We start from the raw sequence: 24,947 nt of genomic DNA on the forward strand, positions 1-24,947 counted from the left end.
CAGATTCTCTCCAAACCATCTAATTATGTTTTCCCCAGCTGCTGTTTGCCAGATCCAGCATTAACCCTTTGACCCTGCTTCACCCCAGAGCATACCTAAGACTCTTGCATGCTCCATTGTGTCCATGCTTTTCCCAGCAGCCTCACTGTGTGCTCACTAGAACATACCCTTTACTCCTTTAAAGGCCAACCATCAAGCTGCACAAGGGAAGCAACTGATTACATTCTTGCTACAATTATCTACCCAAAGAAGGAGAGTGCTTCAGCTTTTTAGGAGAAAAGAGGGCTTCACAAAGCAAAGGTAGGCCTGCAAGGAGAAGGTACTACCAGGTCAAGGCTTAATACAATAAATAATAGACGGTTCCTCACCTCACACCCTCAGCCTTTCCTTAGCTCTGACACTTGGTTTCATCTTTGGGCTATGAATGATTCATAGAGCCTTAAAATATATATAATCTATATCTCCTAGAACAAAGGGTCTTTATTCAGGGGGTTGTGAGGGAGCAGGGAGTGGCATGTGTGATGCCTGCACTTGGGCTTGGATGTCCCTTGCAAAAGGGCCCTCGTGGCTGCCTGCTTCTTTCCAAACCCAGGAGCTGACCTGAGCTTGAAGCTGATCTCCATGGGAGACCCCAGCCCATTGTGTGACACACAGACATGCTTACTGCTGAGAGTCTCAAGAATTGCTTTCTTGAATCACACTCAAGAGCAGCTCAGAGCCAGGCTCTTCCTATCCACCCCTGGCAGCCAGAGTACAGAGACACCACCATTGCACTCTGGGGGACTTAAATCTTTTATGCAGGATTACAGATGGAGAAGTTGCAGCAAAAACTTACCTCCACATCACAGCCTAATCCACTGAAGTCCTTGCCATCCCAACTTCCAGTTCTCTGCCTTGGGCAGGAGATCACATTTAATGATTGTGTCTTTTCCCTTGGAAATGCAGCAGCACCTTTCCATCATCAATATTTGATGCCTACTATGCGTACGAATACAAACACACACATATCCCTGTATCGTGATCAGCAAACGTCTACTTACGTCTTCAGACAAGAACATCACTTTGGGCAATTCCACAGACGTTATGTCAAAGCAACCCCTTTTCCAACTGAAGAGATGGCCATCCTCGGATTTCCTGTTGGGCAACCTAAGCATGGGCCTGGGTAAGATCTAGTGAAAGCTCCAAGCCCATGAGGATCCATCCTTACTCAGAAGGCAGCACTGAGGCAAGAGATGGAGAGGTCTCAGACAGCGCAGGCGTGGCAGCAAAATCCTCCATGGGTCATGTCCAGCAAGCTAAAAGATGCCTCCCTCCCTGTGCTGGCAGGCTGGCAGCCCAGGTAGCTGGCAAACCTGAGCTTCACAGTACTACAAACTAATGGCACAGACATTCCTCAAAAGGTTGAATCACCTTTTCAAGGGATCACCCAAATATATTCCTGTGCAGCCCATTTGCTTTCAGTGGTCCTTTCAGGATCAAAGAGCCAGGTTTCAGTCTGTGCTGTGTCTACAGCTCATGATCACCACATTTCCTTGCTCTTTGGAGTCTTAGAGATCTGATGATATCTTTTATGCTCAGGAGTCTTCTTTACTTCCTAAGGGTGACTCTGTTCTTTTGGTAAGAAACATTATTCTTCCCTTGTAAGACTGCTACTGATATCAATCTGCCCACTTGCTTTGAGGCTCAGGCCAGCACCACTGAATCCCAGGAATGGAATTTGGCACAAGATTAGATGCTTCACTCATTACAGTCATGCAGAGGAGCTTAAAGACCTACACAGAACAGTATCGAACTCCCAGGAGTCTCTCCTGAGGTTAACAGGATTAAACTGAACTTTCAGTCTAGCCATAGGGTAGTATTTTTACCCAAGACACACTGTCAGAGACTTTGTGGATGCCTTCTGAAGCTGTGCCTAGACAGAACTAGACAGATCTAGACAGATCTTCCCCTGGGATTGAGTGGCAGGAGTTTCATTTGGCTGCAGATGAGGTGACCCATCTTTAATGCACGCTCTGCTGGCACCAGGCAGAAGGGTTAAGGCACAAGCCTTTTTTTGCTTAATGTCAACGAAAAGGAGAGACTGGGACTATCATCAAGTAGCCACTCTGGCAATTCTGTGTTCCCTGAGCTTTCTAAAGGGGTCAACAGACACACTGAAGATCTCCTATTGCTCTGCCATATCTGCTGGCACCCTGGCTGAATCCTCCAGCTGCCAGCCCTGACCTGGGGAGTCAAATATCAGCGTTGGTGGACATTAACCCTGATCTCCAGCAGCACTTGGGTCTTCTGGTTTTCCACTCTCACACAGTGTCAGACTGGCAGCATTTCCAGTCAGAAGAGCCCCCACTAGCTCCTGAGCAGAGACTGACAGTTTCTGACTGATATTGTCTAATGCAGTCAGTTATCCTTTGTGCATTTAGAGCAGATCCATCAAAATAATTCCTGCTAGAGGTCCGTATTCAGCATATTACACACAATAGCTCCCTGGAAGGAGAAAAATGTCACTTACCTGTCTTTAAGCGAGGCCCTTCTCAGTCGCCTGCAATGTCTGTGCACTGTGAGATGTGATGGCTTTGGGAGACGTGTACCTCTGGAGCTGTTCTACCAGCACTGAGCAAATGACTGGAGCTTAAACACTCTTAAACTTGCAGCCGCCTCTGGCACCAGTCAATGAACAAATGCATCACAGGAAGCACAGAGCAAACCTTGCAGCCATCTTCAACAGTCTATGGGGGTCTGGAGCAAGCACTACCATGGAAGGAGTGGCTGCACAGATGCTCTCATAGTCCCCAAATATTGCTTGGCACTGATGCAGCAAAATGCTTTGTTGATCCAAAATTTCTCTAAGATTACCAGGCAACAAGGCCTTGTGAGGAAATCTCAGCAGAGGTGTAACTCTTTAGCCTGGCAAGACAAGCCCGTGTTGGTGGTGTTTGAAATGTACATACTGCACTCTCCTGATGCCACCATACATCCCTGTTACTGGTACCAGGGACTGAATCCCAGCAAGAACAGGCCCTGGGAACGTGCAGAACATCAACTTGCAAGACAATGAGCTCCTTCTCTCTTGTATTAAACGTTGCAATACGTTCCACTGCCTCACAAGTCTAGTCCACGAACTGCAAACATCCCTCCCTCCCTCCCTCTCCCAATTATTTTAATAAACAGCCTGGACACATCTCTGACTCACTTAAGATAATGATGACTTGGCCATGATTAGCTTATTCAGACATCCTGGCAGTTTACTGAGCTTAATGTGACTCCAGTCTGGCTCTTTCTGACTTCTCATGAAAGAGGCTGACCTCCAGCAGTGGCTGTGCTATGATCAGTTGATGGGGACCCACACACAGATCAGACACAGGCTGCTCCCAAAACTCAGGCTGGAGCCATGAGGGCTACTTACTCTGAAAACAAACTCAGCTCCTCCAAAAGGCTTGGTGGGTGACAGCCTTGCCTGCAGACAGATCTGGTAGGGTGACAGCAGTCTCAAGATGTGAAACAGAAATATGGGGTTAAGGACAACCCCAAATAACAGATTACTGGAGAGCATCTCTGTATATTACATCTCTGGCTGCCCATCTGAAACATTCACTCACCCAACCTGAGAGCAAAAGTCACCAGTCAGCACCAGTCAGACAGTCCCACAACATGAATATTTGAAGCAAACCCTTGGATGAAAAAGGCCAAATAGTTTGAAATCATAGACAAATCCTATGAGTTGACAGAAAGTCAACTCATCTGCAAGAATTGGGCACAGGTCACAAATGACTCACTAACAGCAGAGCAAATCATTTAACCAGCACTTGGAATGAATCCCTCTGCTTCGTAGAGAACAACCAAAATTTATTCCTGCTGATTAGTCAGCAGTTACACTCACAAGTTCAAAATTAATAACAAAGTTCAAATGTAGTTGTCTTGTACTTGTACTCTGTTTTACTGCTGGAGACACCATCACCTTCTTCTAGCAAAGAAATCATCATGCAGTTATTTACCATGGCTGGAAGTGTGGGCTGGGATTTATTCTTGCTCAGAATTTGACAAGCTCAAAGCCCAAACTCCAAGAGCTGTCTGGCAAAATCTCAGCTAACACTCTTGCATTTCTGTACTGATTTCAGTAATAGTAAGCACTTACCACTTCTCTGCAAAATCATCATCAAATCACAGTAAGTAAAACAGACAAACAATCCCCAAAACTCCAATGGTGCATCCAAGGAGGTGAAATTCAGAACTGAAGAGCAACATCAGGAACTGACACAACCAGATTGCAGAAGCAGAAAGGTGTCATATCTGTGCCCCTAAGCCCTATGTGTTGTCTTGTAAACATGTCACTTTACAGAAAACACAAAGGAAGCCACATTGGGCAAATGGAACTTATTTTTACCAGTATCTATGTGCTTCCCATGGTGTGGGCACAGGGTAGAAAGTCCCACAGCCTGCAGTGCAACCCTGTGACACAGCAAGCTCAGACCACCAGACATGTGCGTCTGGTGATGCTCTGTGCCATCAGACCACGTGTTGATGACACCAAGAAGCCTGACTGTCATGAGAAGAGTGGAGGGGGGACACATCGGAGAAACCACAAAACACAGAGGCAAAGCAAAATGCACCATAACAGCAGAGGAAGGTATGTTGTCACTTCACCAGGCAAAGCATCTTTTCCAGCTACGTGTGTGCTGGTCTCCTGTCATATTATTTCCCCTTCCAAGCAGCTGTATGCCCTTTCTCACAGCATGTGAAACTTTCCTGCCAGTTGATCAGGGTCTGCAGGCACTGGTAAATACACAGTTAATGAGGAATCTTTGATTCATTGCACTAACCACACCAGAAGCGCTTCAAAACATTAAGCAAAAATGAAGTCACCCGGCATTGATTTCTTGCATGCTCTCTTCCTGCTGCTTCTCCAAACCAGGGGCTTTTAGCTTTACTACTCTGTCTAGGCCTCTTTATCCTTTTTTAATGCCAGGGATTAACCCTGAGGGTCTGCAGCTTTTCCAGGGTACAAATCAGAACATAGTGGTGATGCAGTGCTGCAGACTGCTGAAACAGCACAAGCACCTTCCCCTGACTGTCCTCAGCTCCTGGGACTTCTGCTCCTGTCTCCCTGGACAGCAAGGTATAGACATATGATGGAAAGGGGAAAGGCCTGGTGGTAAACCACCACCTTCAAAGGAATCTCCTGTCTCTCAGGAAAGAAGAACTGGATTCTTAAAAGTCCATCTAAATAAAAAAGAGCAACAAAGAACACCAAGACTCAGTTGGTACAACCTTGATAGGCAGCCGGAGAGACTCGATATACCCAGATTGTGACCTACAGCTCACACACACTAAACATTTGCCTGCAGCAAGTCCAAGCCCAAGGTCCCACCTGGCCATGCGTTGATGCCATCATGCAGAGGCATTGTGCTGGAATCACACTGTGCCCATCACACGCACTCCAGGTGTGAACTAGAAGAAATATGACTCCATCTTTTTAGAGCCAAAACACAAGCAAACAAACTTTGCTTCTCTGCTTGTTTACATGCAGGCTTCACAAGAACAGAGAAGGCAGGGTTGTGATTTCCAGGAGGAGCTGATACATACCACTGCCTACACCCTACCAAACCAGTATCCCAAGTCCCTTCAGTAATGAGCTCTGTAAATATCTCGAGTCATTTGAAGCCAGTGTAGGGAGGGAGGAGCAGGACAGTAGTATCAACTCACAGTCCATCTGTCTCAAAGAGCATGGAGCCTTCACACAGCTACATCAGGCAACAGAGGTGACCAAGAAGCAAGCACAAGTGCCCAACCCCTCTGCAATGCATGTTAGAGCCCATGGGCATAGCTCAGCTGGCTTATTGGGAACTAGCAGCACCAAAACACATTCTGGGGACTCATACGTAAGGAAACAGTTGCCCTGAAATACAAAGGAAAGTGAACAAAGGCTGACCGTACCAACAGCCTAAGCTATTGGCTCAGCAGCCCTCTGCAATCCTTCTGGGCTGTGAAAAGTGATAACAGACCCTGATGTAATAAGGAGAAAAAGCCAAGGCTTCCAACATTCATGGTTGATTCCCACACCTCACGAAAGAAATGGAAATAGGGACGAATCAGATGTGGCTCAGCTGTCCATCCCATGTGTAAGGTTAGATGTCAGGAAATAACCATTTGTCTCAGGCATCACAGACATCCCTGGAAAGGTAAAGGCTTCTGCCATCACCTAACCGTGTAAACAACAGCACCAAATCACTTCTAGAGGCATACTCATCTGAAGGGAATAGCATGTAGAAGTTCACTCATAGCATCATTTTAAGACGTTTGCTTGAACGTCCATGCCAGGAAGTTATAGGAACAGAAGGATGCCAGAAAATATGTTTCTATTTTGCTCATCAAAACTCTCACCAGGTTTTCTAAAAGGCTTCCAGCACCATTCACCAATATCAGCTCAAACACACCCACAGTCTCATGCCCACAGTCACCTACAGTTTGGCACAGCAGCTTTGAGTCACATGAGTGACATCTCCTACTAACAATACTATGACACACCCTCATGCTGAGCCCTACATGCTGCAGAGCCATTCTTCTCTCCTCCTGGAGCAACCAACCATCCTTACATGAACTCCTGAAGTGGAACTCAAGGGCAGCTCTCACCTGCACCCCATCAACTCTACCTTGTTAGCTTAATAGAAGGCTAATTGTCCCTGATGAAGAGACAACAGTCCAACACCAAACAGGAGAGTGATTTGCACAGCCAAACAGAGACACCTGCAGCAACGTCATGTCCTGAAACAAAAGCATCACAGCCAGAACAATCTTTAAGCTTCCTGAGAGATAAGGCTCATAATAAATCTCCTTCCACATAGTGTAGAAACTTGTCTTGGTAAATCCTGACACTGTTTCCCAGCAGTACAGCCTTGTCCCTGAGAATATGACCATTTTGAGGTACAAAAGCACAACATGTTGTCAACTGAAATCATCAGCAGCTAAGCTCTCAGCCAAGAAAACATCTTTGTGCCTGATGAGACTGACAGAAGCAAGAGCTACACTTGAGCAATGTTCACATCACAACTGTAAATCCCACCCTCCGCACCCCCCGAAGAAGCAAACAAAACCAGACTCTCCACACACGGCCCATCTCATGAAGAAGTAGACTATAGGACGTGTCATTCCGAACATTTATTTATTTTGTCTTCAAAGAAGAGGCCTGATGCAGCTGTTTCGTTAGAAAATAAAGTGTTTATTAAGAAACTAGACATTGAACACCCCTATAGTCTCTGTGAAAAGGGACCGTCCCATTTCCCATTAGCACAGGATGATAGTTATGGCAAGATAAGAATGCTCAGAGATGGAGGAGTCTCATTGACAGAAAATGAGGTAATGATTTACAATAATTAAAACCAAAATAAAATTTAAAAAAAAAGAAAAGAAAAACCAAAAAAAACATCCTTAGACTTGCTACTTAAAGCCACCAATCGCAAACGGCCATGACTGGCTTTTGTTTTCAGCAGTGAGGAACCAGAGACTTTAATTGGTGTTAAACAAATTGAGACATCGATCACAGTGGGGAGAACTGCTTTAAATTATGCTGTACGGTCCGGAGGATTTCTTCTAAGCAGAGAGAGACCTGAGCTGCAAAATTCAACCCTTCCTCTGCTAGGGTGTTTGGATATAGGCTTCTGGTCCAGGCCCACAGATGTATCTCTACGACTGATACACACAGTTGCGAGTAGAGTCCCCTGAACAGCGCCAGGGAGAGGAGACAGTTCGGACAGACAAGACATCCCCAGGTCAGGTGGGCGACTTCCAGGAGATGGGGGAAATACAGTTCAGACAAGCACCCAGTGATTCACATGCTTGACGAAGCTCCTCCTCACTCTGTGAATCTGCAGAACTGAGGTGTCAATAATGCGTGGCCGCGGGTCCTCTCTGGCCGTGCACCTCTTGCGTTTCCAGCTCCGACGTGGGCAGGAAACCTTGTTGGGAATTTTGGTCATGGTTTCTTCTGAAGCCATCCAACCTGAGCCAGGCCTCCTTGTCCTAATGCAGATGCCCCTCCCACTAAGGCATGTCCATTAACTTAAAGCAATCTGCCACCATTTCTCCTGTACTCTTCTATTGCACTTTTTTTTTTTAATATGAATGAATCAGGAGAAGAAGCAAGAGAATGGAATATTCCCAGGGACATCCCCAGGGGAAAGCTGATAATAAACCCTCCTGGCAATCTCCAGGGTGGTTCATGCAGGTCACTCGTAAAGGCAGAACATCCCATTCTGAGGCTTCTGCGCAGTTCTGGCAGAGGGGGACCGTGACTCTTGCCAGTGGCAACGACCCTTTGGGGCTGGTAATTTTGAGACATCCCTGATGTAATAAGGTCATCTCGGGCCACCAAGAAGGCAAGCAAAGCTGAGTGGCTGGTGAGCAAGCTACTGGTTCAGTACTCCTCTCAGAAAAGGATCTGGCTCCATCTGAAGCTTTTGGAAGGGTTTTTGTTCTATCTCTAGAGAAAATCTGCCTTGCTTATAGGTTACCACTGATACGTGGGAGCAAATCTGCATTTCCCGTACATGTGATATCCAGAAAGTCCAAGAAAAGCTTTGCAAGTTGCCCTGAGGGCAGCTGGCTTCTCTTGAGGACAGGATCAAAAGGTTTACTTTTCCATCTGAGAGGCTTTGGATGAAGTAAGACAAAAGTGGGATGGGAGAGGGGGAGAGAATATGAATATCGGCCAGAGAACAGGATCAATATCCCTGTTTATGCCAGAGAAGAAGAATCAGAATACTTATTTTTCCTCTCCTTCACTCATTCAGCCTCAAGCTGATGGTTCTGGGTGTGTGACTGGGTTACAATCAATCTCTAGTTGGGTGGGAATACAGGGGAGAGCTAAAGGGGGCTGGAAAAGGCCCAGCAACTGGAACCTCCGTGCGTCTGATATGCTTTTCCACTTTGCTTACTGCCCTAGTCCTGGAAAGGACACAGAGCCTTCTACCCTATGGCTTCTCCACCCACACAGGAAGAAGTCCAGGCAACTCCTCAGATAAAGCTCATCATTCAAGCAGCAGGGAGAGACCAGAGTACAACAACGATATAGTCAGATCCAACGAGCCGCTCTAACACACACAGACAGAGAAACAAAAGGAGCCTCCTAGAATATGTGCACTTCAAAGATAACCACCTTCTCTTCCTGTCAGAGAAGATATCTTTCTTTCTTCCCGTCATTATTCCTTCCAACATTATTTTCTGTGCAAGAACTGGGAACAGGTCTGCCTTTGTTCTTACCCAAAGTCTTCGTTCTGCTTTAGTTTCTTCCAGGCTCCCCGCCTCGGCTCGCTCTGGGAGACCTCCCATGGCGGTGCCACGTAAGAGGTGATGGCAGCATTCACTGGGTGTTGCGAAGACACAAGCTTACAAGGAAAACTCCAAGCAGGGAGGACATGACTAAAAGATGTCAGTTTGGTCGGCTTGGTTGGTTTTGTTTTTGTGTTTTATTTTAAAGCAAAAGTACAATTATTTACTGTGTTATTAGGATGACTCCTTTCAACTGGGTTTTAATTCTCTTTATTTGCTCTCATTGCTGCTGTTGTGCCTTGCAGGAATATTTAACGAACACAGCGACCATTGGAGGAAAAGGACAACCCTGTTATCTGGTGACAGAAAACCACAGTTTCAGTTGGCTTTAACGTGTGTACAGGCAGGGCTGTAGAGTCCTATTAGGAGGAGACCTCAATCCATACAGACCACGCTTACTGCTTCCCACCATTTTGAGGGCACAGCCTATAAACTTGACATCAGAACAGGGACTTTTAAGGAGTTTTTAAAAGCCATGACGTCCTTTGCTGAAATAAACACTGACATCCTCAACATAAATGCCTTGGTTAAGAGGTTTGGAATGTCCAGGGAGGCTTATTGGATTCAACATAATTTCTCTGAAACCTAAAGGGGGAAAAAAAACAGAAAAAAGAAAAAAGCAAAATAAAGTAAACGAAAAAACAAAAAAGAGCAAAACTAGAAAAAAAGAGAGAGATATTGACACACATGTAATTATTAAAAAAGAACCAAATGAATAACCAGCAAACGGCTGCTATAAAATTAAAGCCAAAACGCCTGCTTCGGGCAGGGCTACCTCGCTCTGCTTTCCATAAAGAACAGGCAATTATCTCATGTGGTACGTGCAGGTACAAGTGCTCTGAGGACAAAAGGCATGCAAGCAGCCTGCACAGAGAACCAGAAACAGCTCTTTTCTAGAGGTTCCTATTAATCAGGGGTGGAAAAGTCCTAATTCCTACCTAGTTCATCTTTCCTCTAGGCAGGGAATGCGGAAAAAGGAGAATCCTTCCTATGTCTACTTTTCTCTCATGGTTTAGTCTCATTTAACATTTCTGGAGCCAAGGAGTACCACTGCAAGGCTGGGGAGACCTGACTCATAATCTCATAGACTTCCCTAGCCACAACTGCCTCATATACACTGAATCCTGCAGACTGTAGGATATTCTCCTCACACAACACTCATGGGAAAAAAAAAAGGTGGAGCAGAGAACATAGACATGCTCCCTTCTTCAGTCCCAACTAATTTACTGGGCATGTAGCATGTTTTCAAGGGCTGTATTAACCCTCTCTTTGCAATGCTTCTGCCATGGGATGCCTCAACCAGGGAAACCCACTACTAGCATGTCTTTAATACAGAAATCATAGATTCATAGAATGGTAGGGGTTGGAAGGGATCTTTAGAGATCATCTAGTCCAACCCCCCTGCAGAAGCACGTCCACCTAGATTAAGATTTTTCTCTGAAGCTAAAATAGAGGCAAATATTGAGGATTTGTCAGAGAATAGTTTTCTGGACTGGAGGGAGCAAATCTATTGTGGAGCACCAGATACGAGCTCCAGGAGGGAATCTTTCTGCTGAGACATCCAGTCCCACAGCCCTTTCTCAAGGTGTGGCTAAACAAGGGCACATTCTGCTTCACTGTTAGGACATATTCTGACATTTATCCTACGTTTCCCTTCCTCCTGATTGGATTCCTCCTGTTTTCTATCACCTTTTGGGCTAAGTCCTGAACTTCTTGCAGAAAAGACCCATGTATTTGTCTTCAGCTGTCAGCTCATCATTTTTTTTTTGTTACTTTCTCAAACATCTGTTTGTGACAATATTCCTACAACTGAGGCCATATCAATGGCCTGGAAAGAGATATGGTAGGAGTAGGTATAGCTCATTCAAGGTAGCTGCTAAGACTGAGGTGAAGTTGCTCTTAGCTCAGATCAAGTGTGTGGACCTAAGAGGCTCCCATACCACCTTACCAAAATCACCAATACAGATCCACCAAGTTGCCAGGACCAAGACAAGCATGGCAGGATCCTGGGGATTGCTCTACTCTGTCCGAACTTCTGATGGGCCCAAAGGATTTTTTTTCAAGAAAATTATTGGGATGTCTTGCCTACAAAATTGCTTTAAGGTCTAGAAAATGCTCCTGCTCCTCATGTTGTTACAGGATCCTCAATAAATCAGGCAAATTAGCCCAAGTCTGGCATTAGTAGGGCAGCATGGAGCAGCTTGGATGCCCTTACGAACTGATCCCAGGAGGAAAGGTACTTTCCACTAGGCTAGGAACAGAAAGGTTCTCACACTGAATCTATACCAGTCAGATTTTTTTCCCCATATCTTCTTTTTATTTTGCCTTTTATATCTATTTATATCTCTTCCTTGCACCATCTTATTCGATCTGCTCATCAACTGCATGTCTCTTTCAATGAACCTGAGGATGCAGACAAAAAGCCCTTTGGTTTGGTACTGCTTAGACTTGTTTGGGGGGAACTATCTGTTATTCTCAGTGGCTCTGAAGGGCTGATCCACATGGGAGAGAAAGCCAAGCTCAGCTTCAGTTCATGTGTCATAAACAAAATTCATAGGCAAATTCCAAGTGTTGAAATATCATTAGTAGTGAGAAAGAATATAGCTCAACTCTCAGAGCCAAAGCAGAGTTTAAAGTGCTGATGCTTGGAAATGGGTATGTAAACTAAGTCCATTTCTTATCAGAGTCAGTGGCAGACAAATAAACATGGCATCCCTGAACATCACTATTTATCGTGGTTTATTTTTCATCATATAAATATATTTTATGGCTACCAAAGGATAGCTGGGAAAGCCTATACTCAACAATACCAAGTATCTCCAAGGACAACTCTTGTCTGCTTGCTTTTCTTTGCATTTCTTAGCTCTGCAAAACTAAGGCAATTCCACTTCTGCTGGACTATATATAACAGACCTAAAACCCACTGGGGACATACAGTCTCATCAGCAAAGGGACATGTGAAAGATCAGCGAGACTTTAGACTGGGGGGTGCCAAGGGTTCTGCTCTTTGTCATCAGTGCTATGCTGCGAATCCCAGCTGCAGGGATCTCCAATGCAGGGTCTTTGTAGAATGGGACTACAGTAGGGGCTACCCCATAACTGACATGCAGTTGCTATTGAAGGACGGTGAGGAATTTGGCAGGACATCAGCCTCTGTTCCTGAAGATTAGGGGCTAAACACACATACCACTGAACAGAGAAAGCAATGAAGCATTGGTAATTTTGGCATCCTCTCCTTCTGATTTACTAGTCCCTAAAGAGTCTGAAAAAAAGTCATGTTTCTCTCTTGACTGGTTTGCTCTCTTTCCTGCTGTCTCCCACGTCACACTGCTACCTTCAACCCCATGCTCTTGTATGGAGCAGAAACCAAGAAGGCTTTTGCTAAGTTTATGTCTTCACTGTCAGATGTGAGATGGATGATGTTGACTGAGATGTCCAGGGTTAAATGGGTGAATCTCAACAGGTTCAGAGTTTGGATGCTGCTATGACAAATGTCATCTGTCTGCCACCACAGTTATTAGCTGTTCCTAAAAAACTAGCTTGGAAATGTCTTAAAGAATGAGAGGGGTTTGTTTTAGTTGTTTAAGGGTTTTTTTTTTTTTTCCCAAAAGAAATAAACAGAAAGAAAGAAAAAAACATGTTCACATTCTTAGAAGGAGCTGGGAAAATTTTGGAAACAATCCCTTTTGTGGAGTTCTCTATTTTTCAGTGCTAGTGAAAAAATGAGGAGAAAAATACTACCTTTGACATTGGTTGTAGGTTTGGAGGGAAACTCCAATATATAAGCCTGAAAACAGTAAGGAAGTAAAAAACCCCACCCTGTGGATTCAAATCAAAAGCATCTCCAAAGGCCTACAAAACTGGGAATGGTCTGGCAGATTAAACTTTGTGCTTCTCCCTGTTCTACTGAGACCACTTTTTAAATGAAAATGTAACGCTGTCTCTACTAATAGCCATGGTATGGTAGTGGAATAAATGTATGGAAAGAGCTGGAAAACAGGGATGGAGGAATGAGCTCAGATTTGCTGTGCAGTTTTAACAGCTTGAGATGGAGGAGGCAGATGGGGCATTTCTCTAAGCAGGCTGGAAAGATGTGGCAATGAAAGGACAAGAAAATTGAAGGCAACCGAACCATGCAATCAGTTTTTGTCCTCAACCTTGGCCATCCACTTAGTCCTCCAGAGCAGCCTTGCGTTTCCCAACACCCTGGCTAGTGAGTCTCAGCCACCCTGCCCCATGCACATCCCCAATCCAGCCTACAGAAAAGGAGCACCCTTCCTTCACTGACCGAGAGCAAGACTGAGGAGACAAACCAGATCATTTCATCTTGCCTCCTGGGAAAATTGTAACCACTCAAACAGACCATGCTTTTGAGATCTGAGGCTGCTCCAGATCACTTGAGAAGAATAGGAGGCAATGTGAGACAAGGAAGCAAGGGAACGGCGCAGAGAACGATGTACAACTCACAGCAGCCCCAACAGCCACGACAGCAGGAGTGGTGCAGCCCAGTTTTGAAACCCAAGAATGAAAACTGCCTCTAAAACAGCAGCATCAATTGCTGTGGGAATGGATGGGAAAAGCAAGGAGGTACCATGTAACACCTGGCAAAAATGAGTTAAACAAAAATAGCAAACAAGGGCCCCAACAAGCTGGCCAAACGTAACACTGCTACCCACACAGCCCATGTCAGGCAACGGAGCTTTCTCCTCTTTTCTGTGTTACAGTAGAATTTATGATATAAAGGAAAAACAATAGGAGACTGCAACAACACTGTACGTTTTATCTTTCTCTATGCACAGATATGAAGCATGAATAGCATCAAAAAGCCGCATGGAAACCATAAAGCCTGGCCTGCATCCAGAGTGAAGGAAACAGCCATCCCTCCACTCAAAGCCAGGACTGATATGTCTACATCTGAGCGGAAAGGAACACAGCAATCCAGGTTTCCTGTCAGGGCTGGGTTCATCTGCAGTTTATGATACAAACTCCTATTTTCCCCACTGCTTGCTCCCAACATATAACAGGGGAAGATCCAACCCTGCCTGAAGCCTCACTTGACACAACAAAACAGGTCATGGAAGCTCAGCAGAAACCCACCACAAGGTTCTCCCTAATGCTCTCAGCTGCACATAAGTACATCATCCTCTCCACTGTCCAAAGTAAAGTCAAAGAGTTTAGACTTCCCCTCACTTACTCCAGCCCAATGCTGTTGACCATAATGGAGAACTTCAAGAAAATTCAGCCCACAGATGAGTTTCACACTGGTACACAGACCTCAAGCAGATCTTCAAGTAGATAACAGCTCTTTAAGATTCACAGGAAGGCTCTGAGAGCTACAGAAATGCTTATAACTCTCCATTTTCATGATAACAGGGTCCTTATTCCACTCCACAGCAGCTCACCTTGTAACTTTGTTCACTTTCCATGGTTTAAACAAAGGCACAAGAGTCTCCTGCTTTTGTCAAGGAGATTTTATGTCACTGGAAACCTCTTGGGAATGTGCTAGACGGAGCTCTGGCTACAGTTTGTGGCATCTTCATCTTCTTCACAACCCAAAATCATGAGCAAAGGTTTGCTGCACTGTGTGTCTTTTAGAGGGCCAGAGAGGAAAGAGGTGGGATGAAAGCAAGAGAAACAGCAGAAGCAAACGGGTCCATTTCCACATGAATTTCATGCTTAACTAGAGCAGAGGAAGGGGTAGGAGAATACCACAGGCACTCATCAGCTGAACAATGTTCCTTGAGAAAAAAGGAGTTTTCACAGCTCTTCACGCAGTGAACACTTTATGTAAGATTCATTAAACCTTTGGTCGGAGGAATTTAAGTATCCGTCGCGTTTCCATTGTTGCCGCCGTTTCTGTGGGCTGTGTCCATACTAGCCAGGATCACGAGTTTGTTTTCTCTGGAACTCTTTCCTCGATGGAGTAGTTCCAAGACACTAAATGATGTAGCCTGATAGTTCAGGAGGCAGAGCTCCAAGATTCCCCACCGATCCCCCTTAGGAAAAGCCCCAAAGTAGCAAAGCATTTACCAGGGTATAAAACAATAAAATAGGAAAGGGGGGGAAACAATGAAAATCTATTTAAGACCAAGGACAAAATAAAAAGGTTGTTTTCAGGTCTGAGATGCCCTGTGATTTGGTTTGAAGTTACCTTCCCTGGCCAGAGGCACTGGCAGTGCTTTTCTCCAGACTGCACAGAGGTGCAGCTATTTAAAGGCACTCAGAGGCCCACTGCATGATGGAGAGCAGCCAGATCAGTTGGGCCTCATCAGTTTTGTTTTCATTAGATCGAAGCCAGAGTATGTGAAATGACTTGTAAGAGGACCAGGGAAGGGGGAAGAACCGGGCACCCAGCAGTTTTACCCACAACACGCAGAGCTCTGTCTCCATCTAATTTAAATCGTACTGGGTCAGAGAGAAGGTACCTGAGCAAAAAAAGGGGCTGGTTTGTCCCTCACAACACCCACAGCTGTGCAAAGGTGTGTGGCTACACTCTTGAGGTTTCTAGATCAGCCACAGGAACAAGCTGCAGGAAAGTGTGTGCTGACATCCCAGGCACCATCAAGCTGCTGCTCTGCCTCTGTTCCTCCAAGTTCTTGCTCTGTTCTCACCACCCTGAACTCTCTCTGTCTTTGCACTCCACAAAGCCCACAGGACACAGTATGAAAGATCCAATCCCATCAAGTAACACGTCATTTTCATCACTTTGATTTTCAAATATATTCTGTTGTCTACTGTTTTGCTGCCCATTTAAGCACTCTGCACAGCACTACAAAAGCTTCTCATTGACACTTTGCCTGACAGATATCCATGTTTCTCTGACACTGCCTGTTCCCCAGCCACTTCAGACAGCAATAGTTACCCCTAAGCATTTTACACTGGGTGATTGAAAACAGTGACTAATCTGCCCAGAAATGAATATCCACTGGGAAAGACTCTAGTTGGGCTCATGTTCCTTAATTGCTGATTAAGTCCAATTATGGTACAACTGATCCACCAATACCACAGATTGCTACATCAAAGAGCCACCCAGCAAAGGAAGCCCCAAAGTTAGAACAGAAACAGCCTTGTTGTACACTTCAGCCAAAGAGTGCTTCATAAACATTAATTTGTTACGCCTGGCTCATTCCCTGGGGAGGCAGGAGCTGTTATATTCATTATACAGATGGCAAAACAGCAGCAAGGAGCAGGGCCATGGTTTCTCCAAGGTCCCTGGAGGAACTGATGCCACTGAGTGCACAACAGGCAATTGCCCCAGCAGCCAGGCTCCCATCCTCTCCAGGAGATCTGGGGTCTAAAAGAGGACAGAAGTGTTTGTAAAGCCAGATGTACGAGCAGACACCAAAGGAAACACACATGGTGGAAAGGAAATCGCACAACTGCTGCAGCCCGTGTCTGGGACCTTCCTTGCCTAGGCAATGGGTTCTCCTGCTCTTCAGAAGGCTGGTGAAGGAGCTGATCAAGGTCCAGGATAAATTCTTGCTTGCTCAAGTCTCTTTACTCTGCCATCTGTTCCAATAATACCTTATGTTGTCTAGAAATACCAAAGCTGCCCTCCAGGAAGCCCAGAAGTGGTACAAGCCTGAGAGCCTGAGGTGTCAGCGAGAGCATCCTCTGGAGAAATATGATCTCATGGCGTTTACAAGCTGAGGATGGAAACCAAGGGAGCACAGGAGATCTCAGCAGGCAGAGACGTACGGAGCACAATAGGGAAATTGTAAATGGGAACAGGAGGAGCTGAGGGCAAAAGCACGGTGAGTGTAGCAAGGAGCCTCAAGGAACAAGGTTTTGTTGATTTTTCAGGCTGTTTGGGCGCTACATTGTCTGGGATTATTGTCCTTCATTTGTGTCTCTCCAGTGGTTCTATTCTGCTGAATATTTTTGAAACGAAGGCTGTCACCATGTCTCTTCTTTTGGTAATTGTCCCACTATGTGGTTCTCAAAACAAGTTGCCTTCTGCACCAAAATATATCAGAAGAATGTCATTAATCCTCTCAGGGGAGAGCTCCCACCTCCAGATTTTGCTTCAACATCATGTTTTGGTATTTGCCAGTGTGTGGCAAGCTCTAAAACACATATCCCAGGGCACAGGGAGGACTGTGCTTTCCCCAGGGGAAGAGGGAACAACAAGCAGAGGAACAGAGGTCTGCACTAGAATAGCTGCCTATCAAACGAGTGGCAGGTATTTACAGTGGCCTTCAATCAGTAGGAGGGGAGAAAGGGCTTTGCTCTTACAACACACACATGAAACACAGCATGTCTTTGCAAGAAAAGGTATGAAATGCCTGGAAAGACTCTTGCAGTCAGCAAAGCAGAGATGACATGAGCAGGAAGCACCCCATGCAGCGTACTGGGAGGAACACTGAGGGGTACTGCTGCTGTGCAAGGGGACCCTTACTCCACCCTGCAGCAAAACGTGAGCTTTGCAGAGCAAGGAAGATCTGGCACAACACAGCAGGGCAGTGGATGTAGATGTAAGCCCAAAACGTGTGGTGGCTCTGAATTAGGAGTCTTCATTCAAAGGAGGGAGGAAGAACTGGGGTTTCTATCCTACAAGCTTTTTCCAGCAAGTGGTCTGTGAATTTTTGCTCCAGCAATCAGCTCCAAGCTTAATGAACTACATGACTGAGAGACCCTTCTCTGATCCAGTTTCATTTTGGGTCTGAAAATAAGTCTCCCTCCCTCCATTCTCCCTCTCGCATCAAGGCACCTGAATGCACAAGGCATTTAAAGCACTTCAGCCCAATCTTATTTCTCATTAAATAATTCTGTGCAAGCCTTTGTGCCTGCCCCACTTGCATGTGCTGATCAAACATCAGCAGAGATGAGGGACGTGGCAGCGGCTGAGCTCTCAGGCCTCCAGACAGGGAGGTCCTGCAACACAGAATCTCCCAGGAACATCATTATCCACATCCCATTTTCCCTCTGCCAGAGGATTTCACACTTGAGAAAAAGGGATATGGCTTAAAAAAAAAGTTCTTTCCTATTCTCCATCATCTACCATCAGAGGCCCTGCCTGCCACAACACCCAGGATGTGTCCTCTTCTATGTATGCTGCTCCTTGAAGTAAGAGAAAAAGCATGCAAACCCATCCACTTCTAACAGCACTTTCATATTTGCACATGCAACTACACATAAGAGATCACAGCCCATAGCCCTGAATTCAGTGTCAAAACCAGCGGAGGCACAGAGGAAACCAAGCCAAGCAATACCAAAAGTGCCAGCAGACAGTGGGGACAGCATGCACACAACCTGCTGCAAGTGAGACACGTGGGACGGGCAGTGAGGAAGCGTGAGAGGGAGAGGAGCAGGCAATGGTGCAGTGCAGAGCACGTGGCAGGGAGCAGAGTTGTGCCAGAGAGGGGCTGGCGAGAGCACGAGCACACACGTGTGGGGCTGAGAGTAGAACGCTGCTGAACATTTATTCTCACTTTACATTACAGATTTAATGGCTTTTAACAGGAGACTTTGTAAACGATCAGGAATTGGAACAAAAGGAGCTGGGGGAATAATTATTCTAACCAGGGGAGCTGAAGAACATGGCAAAATCGCGTGCTGAGCAATCATGCTAATTAAAGGCACCCAGAAGAATCAGGAGAGAAACGCCAAATGGTTTTCACTCTGCTACCCTAATCCACTAACTGCCTCCTCACTTTGACTCCCACCAGCTGTGGGAAGGACTTGCTCCGAGTGAAATGGTTTGTAGCAATAAAGGATGGAGCTAAACAAGAGACACTAGTGGGGGGTTGGGTTGGTCCCCTCTGCAGTAGGCTGAAGCAATGCTTGACTTGCCAGGCTGAACAGTGGTTGCTTTGCACCAGCAGCCTGAGAGGAATCAAATGCTCCCATGGTGTCTGGCTGAGCAGCAAGAATCCAAATATACTTCCCAGAAAGAACAGCTGCTGGCAGCTACCAGCATGAGGCTAAACAAAAGACAACAGCCACAACCCTGGTCCTTTCGGGCAGGTCAGCTCTGCTGCATGACTGCTTCCACCATTAGCTGTGTTATGTGGCGGGCATGGTGACCTGTTCTGGGCTGTGTCTGAAGAGACTGTTTTCAGTACCACACCAGAGCTGTGTCAGCACTGCATATGCTGATTGCTTGTCTACACAGCTTTGGGCATCGCTGCATTGGGCCCACTTGGGTGCTGTGGCTTTCAAAGGTAAAGGTATCTTCTCTGCAGTGGGCATCATCCTGATATTCTATTGCTTAAAATGCCAGCTGGGATTCATGTCATGCTAGCATAAAAAATGCCAGAACTAACACTGCAAAGTGGGCAAATTTTCACCCAGGGAAAGCAGAGACTAGGGAAATGTCCATTGAAACAATACAATGTTGCTCCAACAGACTGGAGGCTTTACAGATCGAAATAAAGACTCCCATGCACTCAGCCTGGTGTAAAACCCAAGACAGATTCCTCAAGGAGCTTGAGCTGTTGGAGATGTCAGGGAAAGATCCTCCTCAGATACTGCTAGAGTCCAAGAGAGCTTTACATGCCAAGGCAGATGGGTGCAGAAAACATGATTAACAGAACATGACGCAGAGTGGTGAAATCACATGCCTAGTACAAAGAGGTCTTTCACTGTTCTTTCCAGTTTCCAGGAGAAGGTCCATCCCTGATAACTGCTTTGGTGAGATGCAAGTACTTTTCTCTCCAGCAGTGCAGACCTGGGTTTTGTTGCAGCATTCGACTGCATTGGCACAGTGTGAGAGCTGCACGAGGGGAGGTGGGGCAGCAGAAAAGAGAATGCTAACAATTGCCATCAAGTAACAGCTTTCTATTTCAAAAGCAATGGTTTGTTTGTTAATCAACAGGTCCATTAGTAGGGAGCAAATGTCTCCCTAATGGACACCCACAGGATCACAGGCTGAACTATTTGTGTGCTGCATCTTTTGATTGATTCACCCTAAAGATCATCAAGTAAATGAGAGAGGATGTAATATTTCTACAGGAAACGTTCCACAGCGGATACATTGATTGCAACACTCATCCAGCTGCCGTGTGCCAGTCTCTTCTTAAAGAGACTTCATATTTGATTCTCTGATTAAATAATTTGAAATTGAGAACAAATCAGGGGCATTGGCTTGACTGTGTCAGGCACTTGGCCCATGGAGACCTTGTACCCTGCCAACGAGGATCACATGAGTGGCCTGTGTCCAACCTGCTCCCTTTCTTCCTGCCCTCAAGGCCCATGATCTCATTCCCTTGGTCCTTGCCCAGCTGCAGAGATCCCTGCTGTGTTTCAGCCCCTCACTGCCTGGCCTCTTCCTGCCACCACTAAATCCTTCACCCAAGCCAAGGGAGCCTGCTTGGTGACATGCACCAGGAACACGGATCTGTTGACTCATTTATTCAACTCCTACCTGCAGCTAAAGCTGCAAAATCATGATCCATTTTGCCTGCCAATGTCTCTGTCACCACAGCAAATCCAGTTTTAATCAAATGCCCTGTGAATGCCCAGTGGGACAGGAGGAGGCAGGACTGAGAATGAGGAATACCCTGAGAACAAAGGAAGTCCAGGACTCATAAGGAAAACAGTAGTGAAACCATCAGCTGAATAATTTGCCACAGCAGCAACCCCAGCTGGCAGAGATGGCCCACAAGCCAGAGCTAAGCCCTTGCTGCAATCTTCAGTTTGTAAAACCAAGTTCTTTTTCCCATGGACCAAATACTGGGCTGACAAGCTCTGCAAAAACACAGGGACACTCCTAGTTTATGACCAAGCCCTGTCACCATTAAGCCACAGCCCTGGAGCTGTTGAAGCCACCCAGAATGAGACCCAGTGGGGTGAGGAGACCAGGACTGTTGCCACCACTTCTAAAATGGTTATTTCACGTGCAAATGAGCCACACCAATTGACACCAGACTCTCCCTTTCCCCTATGAGCTACTCATAATAATAGAGGGGTAAGGCAGGTTAAGGGTCTCTCAGGCAGGTGAAATAGAGATAAAAGATGGAGCAGCTAATAGAAGACAAAAGGAGAAAGCTAAACGCTCACCCTGGTCCCGTGGGGAGACACAGCTAACCCTCCCCTCTGGAGATAAACTCCATCAAGAGGCCATCCAGCCTGTTGGAAAAATGACTCCTTGAGGCAGATCAGAGGTGCTAGCAGCTAGAAAATGAGGTCCTTTCCCTGCTGTAGCTTCCATCTTTTCTTCAGTACCAACAGGAAAAAAAATATAATCAAAAGAGCCTGCATGTCACACTCAGCCTGAACTATGTGTGCCATCACAGCCTCACAGCCAGGCAACAAGGTAAGAGCTGCAGGTACAAGCTTGGCCATGGATGCTGGGCTCCTGCCCCCACTTCCTTTCTTTTCAAAGAAAATGAAATCAAGTTTGTATCGACTACGGAGAAAACAAGACAACATTATACAGGACACGACCCTCTGCAATCAAATTAGGTCATTGCAACACCACAACCAGCATGGAATATGTAGCCTTGATAGAGTATAGGATCAAGGAGAATGATTTTATGCAGCAAACATTAGAAGACAAAGGGAAAATTAATCATATCAGGACATCAAGCATAACCAGAGGGTGAGATAAGTTTGGAGAGGTAGGAACAAACAGCACTCCTGACTCAGGACTTCCCTCACAAGTCTTTCCTGTGTTCCCATTCAAACTGACCTGCTTCTTCTCAGAGCTGGTCATTGAAAATATATCAAGTATCTTTGCCACTTCCTGCACAGCTTCTTCACTTCCCCTACATGAGCTCTGATGGTTTCCAAAAGAGTAAAGTCACTGTTATCCACAGAGCAGGTTTCCAGTCATGGACTTCATTGTGTCAGCAAAATGCCCAACAGCAACATGCTCAAGGTGCTGATTTCAGGAGTGCTGAGACCTCTTTAGATAAGGGACTTAACGTCCTACTTTTGCTGTAACTCACCACTGCTGTGTCTATATATACATTGCACACAGGTCATCAGAAAATAAAAACCAAACACATGGTCCAGCTGGGCAGACTTTCATCACCACAGTTTGGCACTCAGCTCTCTTCCCATCTCCCTCCTCCAGCTCAAACATCATTTGTCCATGCACTCCTTCTTGTCACCCCCAAACTGAAACTGCAGCTCCCATACCCTGAGCGCTTGGTCTCCCATAAGAAAACCTCATCACACACTGAGCAGTCATCAGCAGAGACAATTCCATAAAGCTGCTTCAACCCAAACATCCCTCTGTAAAAGGCAAAGGAGGTCTCCAGTGGTCCATGTGCACATGCTGGTAGGTATTTATGGAGATGTGGAGGCCACCACATATCTCTGGAAAGGTGAGGCAACACTAGGCCTAGCAGCAGTGCTGTCTAGGACTTAGACGTGGAGCCTGAGCTCTGCATGATCTGACAGGTGAGTGCTAATGCCCCAGGCAGGTCAAAAACCAGCCCAAGCACAAGTACTGCAGTGCCTGTTTCAGCCCATTGAGCAGAAGAATATTCATCCTGCTACCTGCAGGAAGGAGGAGATACACCCTCCTCAAAGGTTTATGCTTTACACATCAGTCTGTGGCAGTGGTTTCCCAACTGCATAATGAGAACATTAACTTTAGCCAAGCTGATTCTCCAGAGATGAAGAGATGGAAAAGAATGATCGAAACAAACTGTGATACAGTTTTTGATTAAGCAACTGATGATCAATAAAAGCTATCTGCAGGGCAGAGAGTGTTAATGAGCTACCATTCCTGTAGCAAGGAAACACCTGAGCCCATGCTCCTGGCTCGACAGAGCCCACTGAGGTCAGCAAGACCTGCTCCTGCAGGACTGACAATGTGAGAACATGGGCTACAGAGTACAAAGGTCTCCCCTGCCCTCATTCCTGTTAAAAGAGTGATAGTGGAGGAAGGAAAAGAAATAAACTTAAAGAGAAACATGGCTAGAAAGAGGAATGAAAAAAGTTAACAGTCTGATTCGAGGCTTGAGATGGAATGTTTGGGGGATAAGAATCCCCAATTTTAAAAGGTATTCATAACCTTTTCAGACAGCTTCATTAATTTAAAGAGTGCTTAGAGCTCTGCAGCTATAAATACCAGCACCTAGCACACCTACAACAGGGAGTAAGAAAGACCTGCCAGCCAGGCTACCAGCTATCTGCAACCAGGGATGCAAGGCACAAACTGGCCCACAGCACATCCTACCTTTCCTATCCCATTATCCCTTCCCCCACAATGACATCACTGCAAAGAAGTTTAAGGTGTTAAACCTTAACATTTATTAATATCTTCAATTCATCCCCAAAGGTTCCAAGGCATTAAAGAGTGGACTTTACAGAGAATTTCTCATAATAACGTATCCACCTGTCTAATAGTACACAGCAGTCAGGCCGCACAAGGAGCACAAGTGGAAAAAGAGAGCTTTATATTAAAGCTACAGAGACAAGGCTCAGATCAGCAGAGACACATAATATCATTACCTCTGCCTGAATTTAGCTATTTCACCATACCCAATCATTCTACTCTTCCAGAAATGTCCAGAGAACAGTTAGTGACCTCAGGGAGCTGCTGGGATCTCTGTATTACATTTCCTCCCAAAGTTGCCTCCCTGACAGCCCAGCTCAGCCTGCCTACAAAAGGGATTTATCTTCCCAAAACTTGCTTAGCCTTCTCCTCCTTGGAGGGTCTAGAGAAAGCTGAGAAAAAATCAGCAGACAGGATACTCTTTCTGGAGTGTCCCAAAGGGAACAGAGGGGATGAACAGCACATTAGGATTTCTCCCCCAATTTCTCAAATTCTCACGGAACTGGGGTTTGCAATTGCTCTCTGCAGAGACCATGTCAAGACAGATCATTAATACTACTTGATGCTGAGAATCTCTTGTATTAAAAAAAGCACTGCAATTACTTAGTCCAAATCTCTGTATTATTCATAAGATCCAAATCTATCAAGGATATAGTATTTACACTGCTATGGGGAAATGTGATAAATAAGGCAATAAGGGCTTCCTTCTTCCAGGTCAAGATGAAAAGCTGGGTCTTGGAGAGAAGCTCTTTCCCTGGGCAGCGAGGCTCGTGTTCCAGGCTCCCCTCTCAATTCCTTCAGCCAGGAACTAAAGCCAAGGTAAAAAAAAAAAACCCTGCTCTTCCTCCAAGCTCAGCACTCAAGCTCCAACCAACTCCAACTCCAACTCCAACCAAGAGGCAATACCTAGGTGGAATGGGGTCAGCAGAGATCCTAGGAGGTCTGCAAGGAAAGGTCTCTTCAGAATTAGTTGAGAGGGCAAAGCAGAAACCTGTAGCACAGCTCCCATGAAGGCAGAAAGGAGGAATTTGATCTAACTTATCCGGAAAGATGCAGGAAAAGCTCACAATTGCCATTTTGAGGGATGATAATACACAGCTGACAGCTCCAAGAACGTGTTTGTCCATCTAAACTCCTGACTCCAAAAGACTGTCTGTGAAAGGACTTGGGGTGGCGACTCATAAACATGCAACACGATCCAGCAGGCTGAACGTGGGCCAGCCTGCAAGCTGTCAGCAACCCCGCATGACCTTGAGCAAACTGATGTCTTTCCAGCTGCCTTTTCTCATCCATAAAATGGAGATGAAGATGCTTGGCAATCCCTTGATGGGCTGGAAGGAGAAAAGCCTCTTTCCAAGAAATAGTGGAGGTGCAACATACGAGGTTACCTCTCCTT

General features: G+C 45.8%; 1 protein-coding gene across 5 annotated transcripts in view; it reads right to left on the bottom strand.

The window, feature by feature from the left end:
* The window catches only part of NTRK3 (neurotrophic receptor tyrosine kinase 3), a 210,300-nt gene that overhangs the window by 59,149 nt on the left and 126,204 nt on the right, over positions 1–24,947 (bottom strand). Inside the window, exon 13 of one of the 5 annotated variants that reach the window (XM_061999315.1) lies at positions 9,297–9,906. The exons of the other annotated variants lie outside the window; for them this stretch is intronic. Coding sequence (XP_061855299.1) covers positions 9,788–9,906 — 119 coding nt within the window. The 3' untranslated portion in view covers positions 9,297–9,787. Of the gene's footprint in view, positions 1–9,296; positions 9,907–24,947 lie in introns of those variants that run through there. 5 annotated transcript variants of the gene reach the window in all.

The sequence above is a fragment of the Colius striatus genome, chromosome 7 (assembly GCF_028858725.1).
Source record: "Colius striatus isolate bColStr4 chromosome 7, bColStr4.1.hap1, whole genome shotgun sequence".
NCBI lineage: Eukaryota > Metazoa > Chordata > Aves > Coliiformes > Coliidae > Colius > Colius striatus.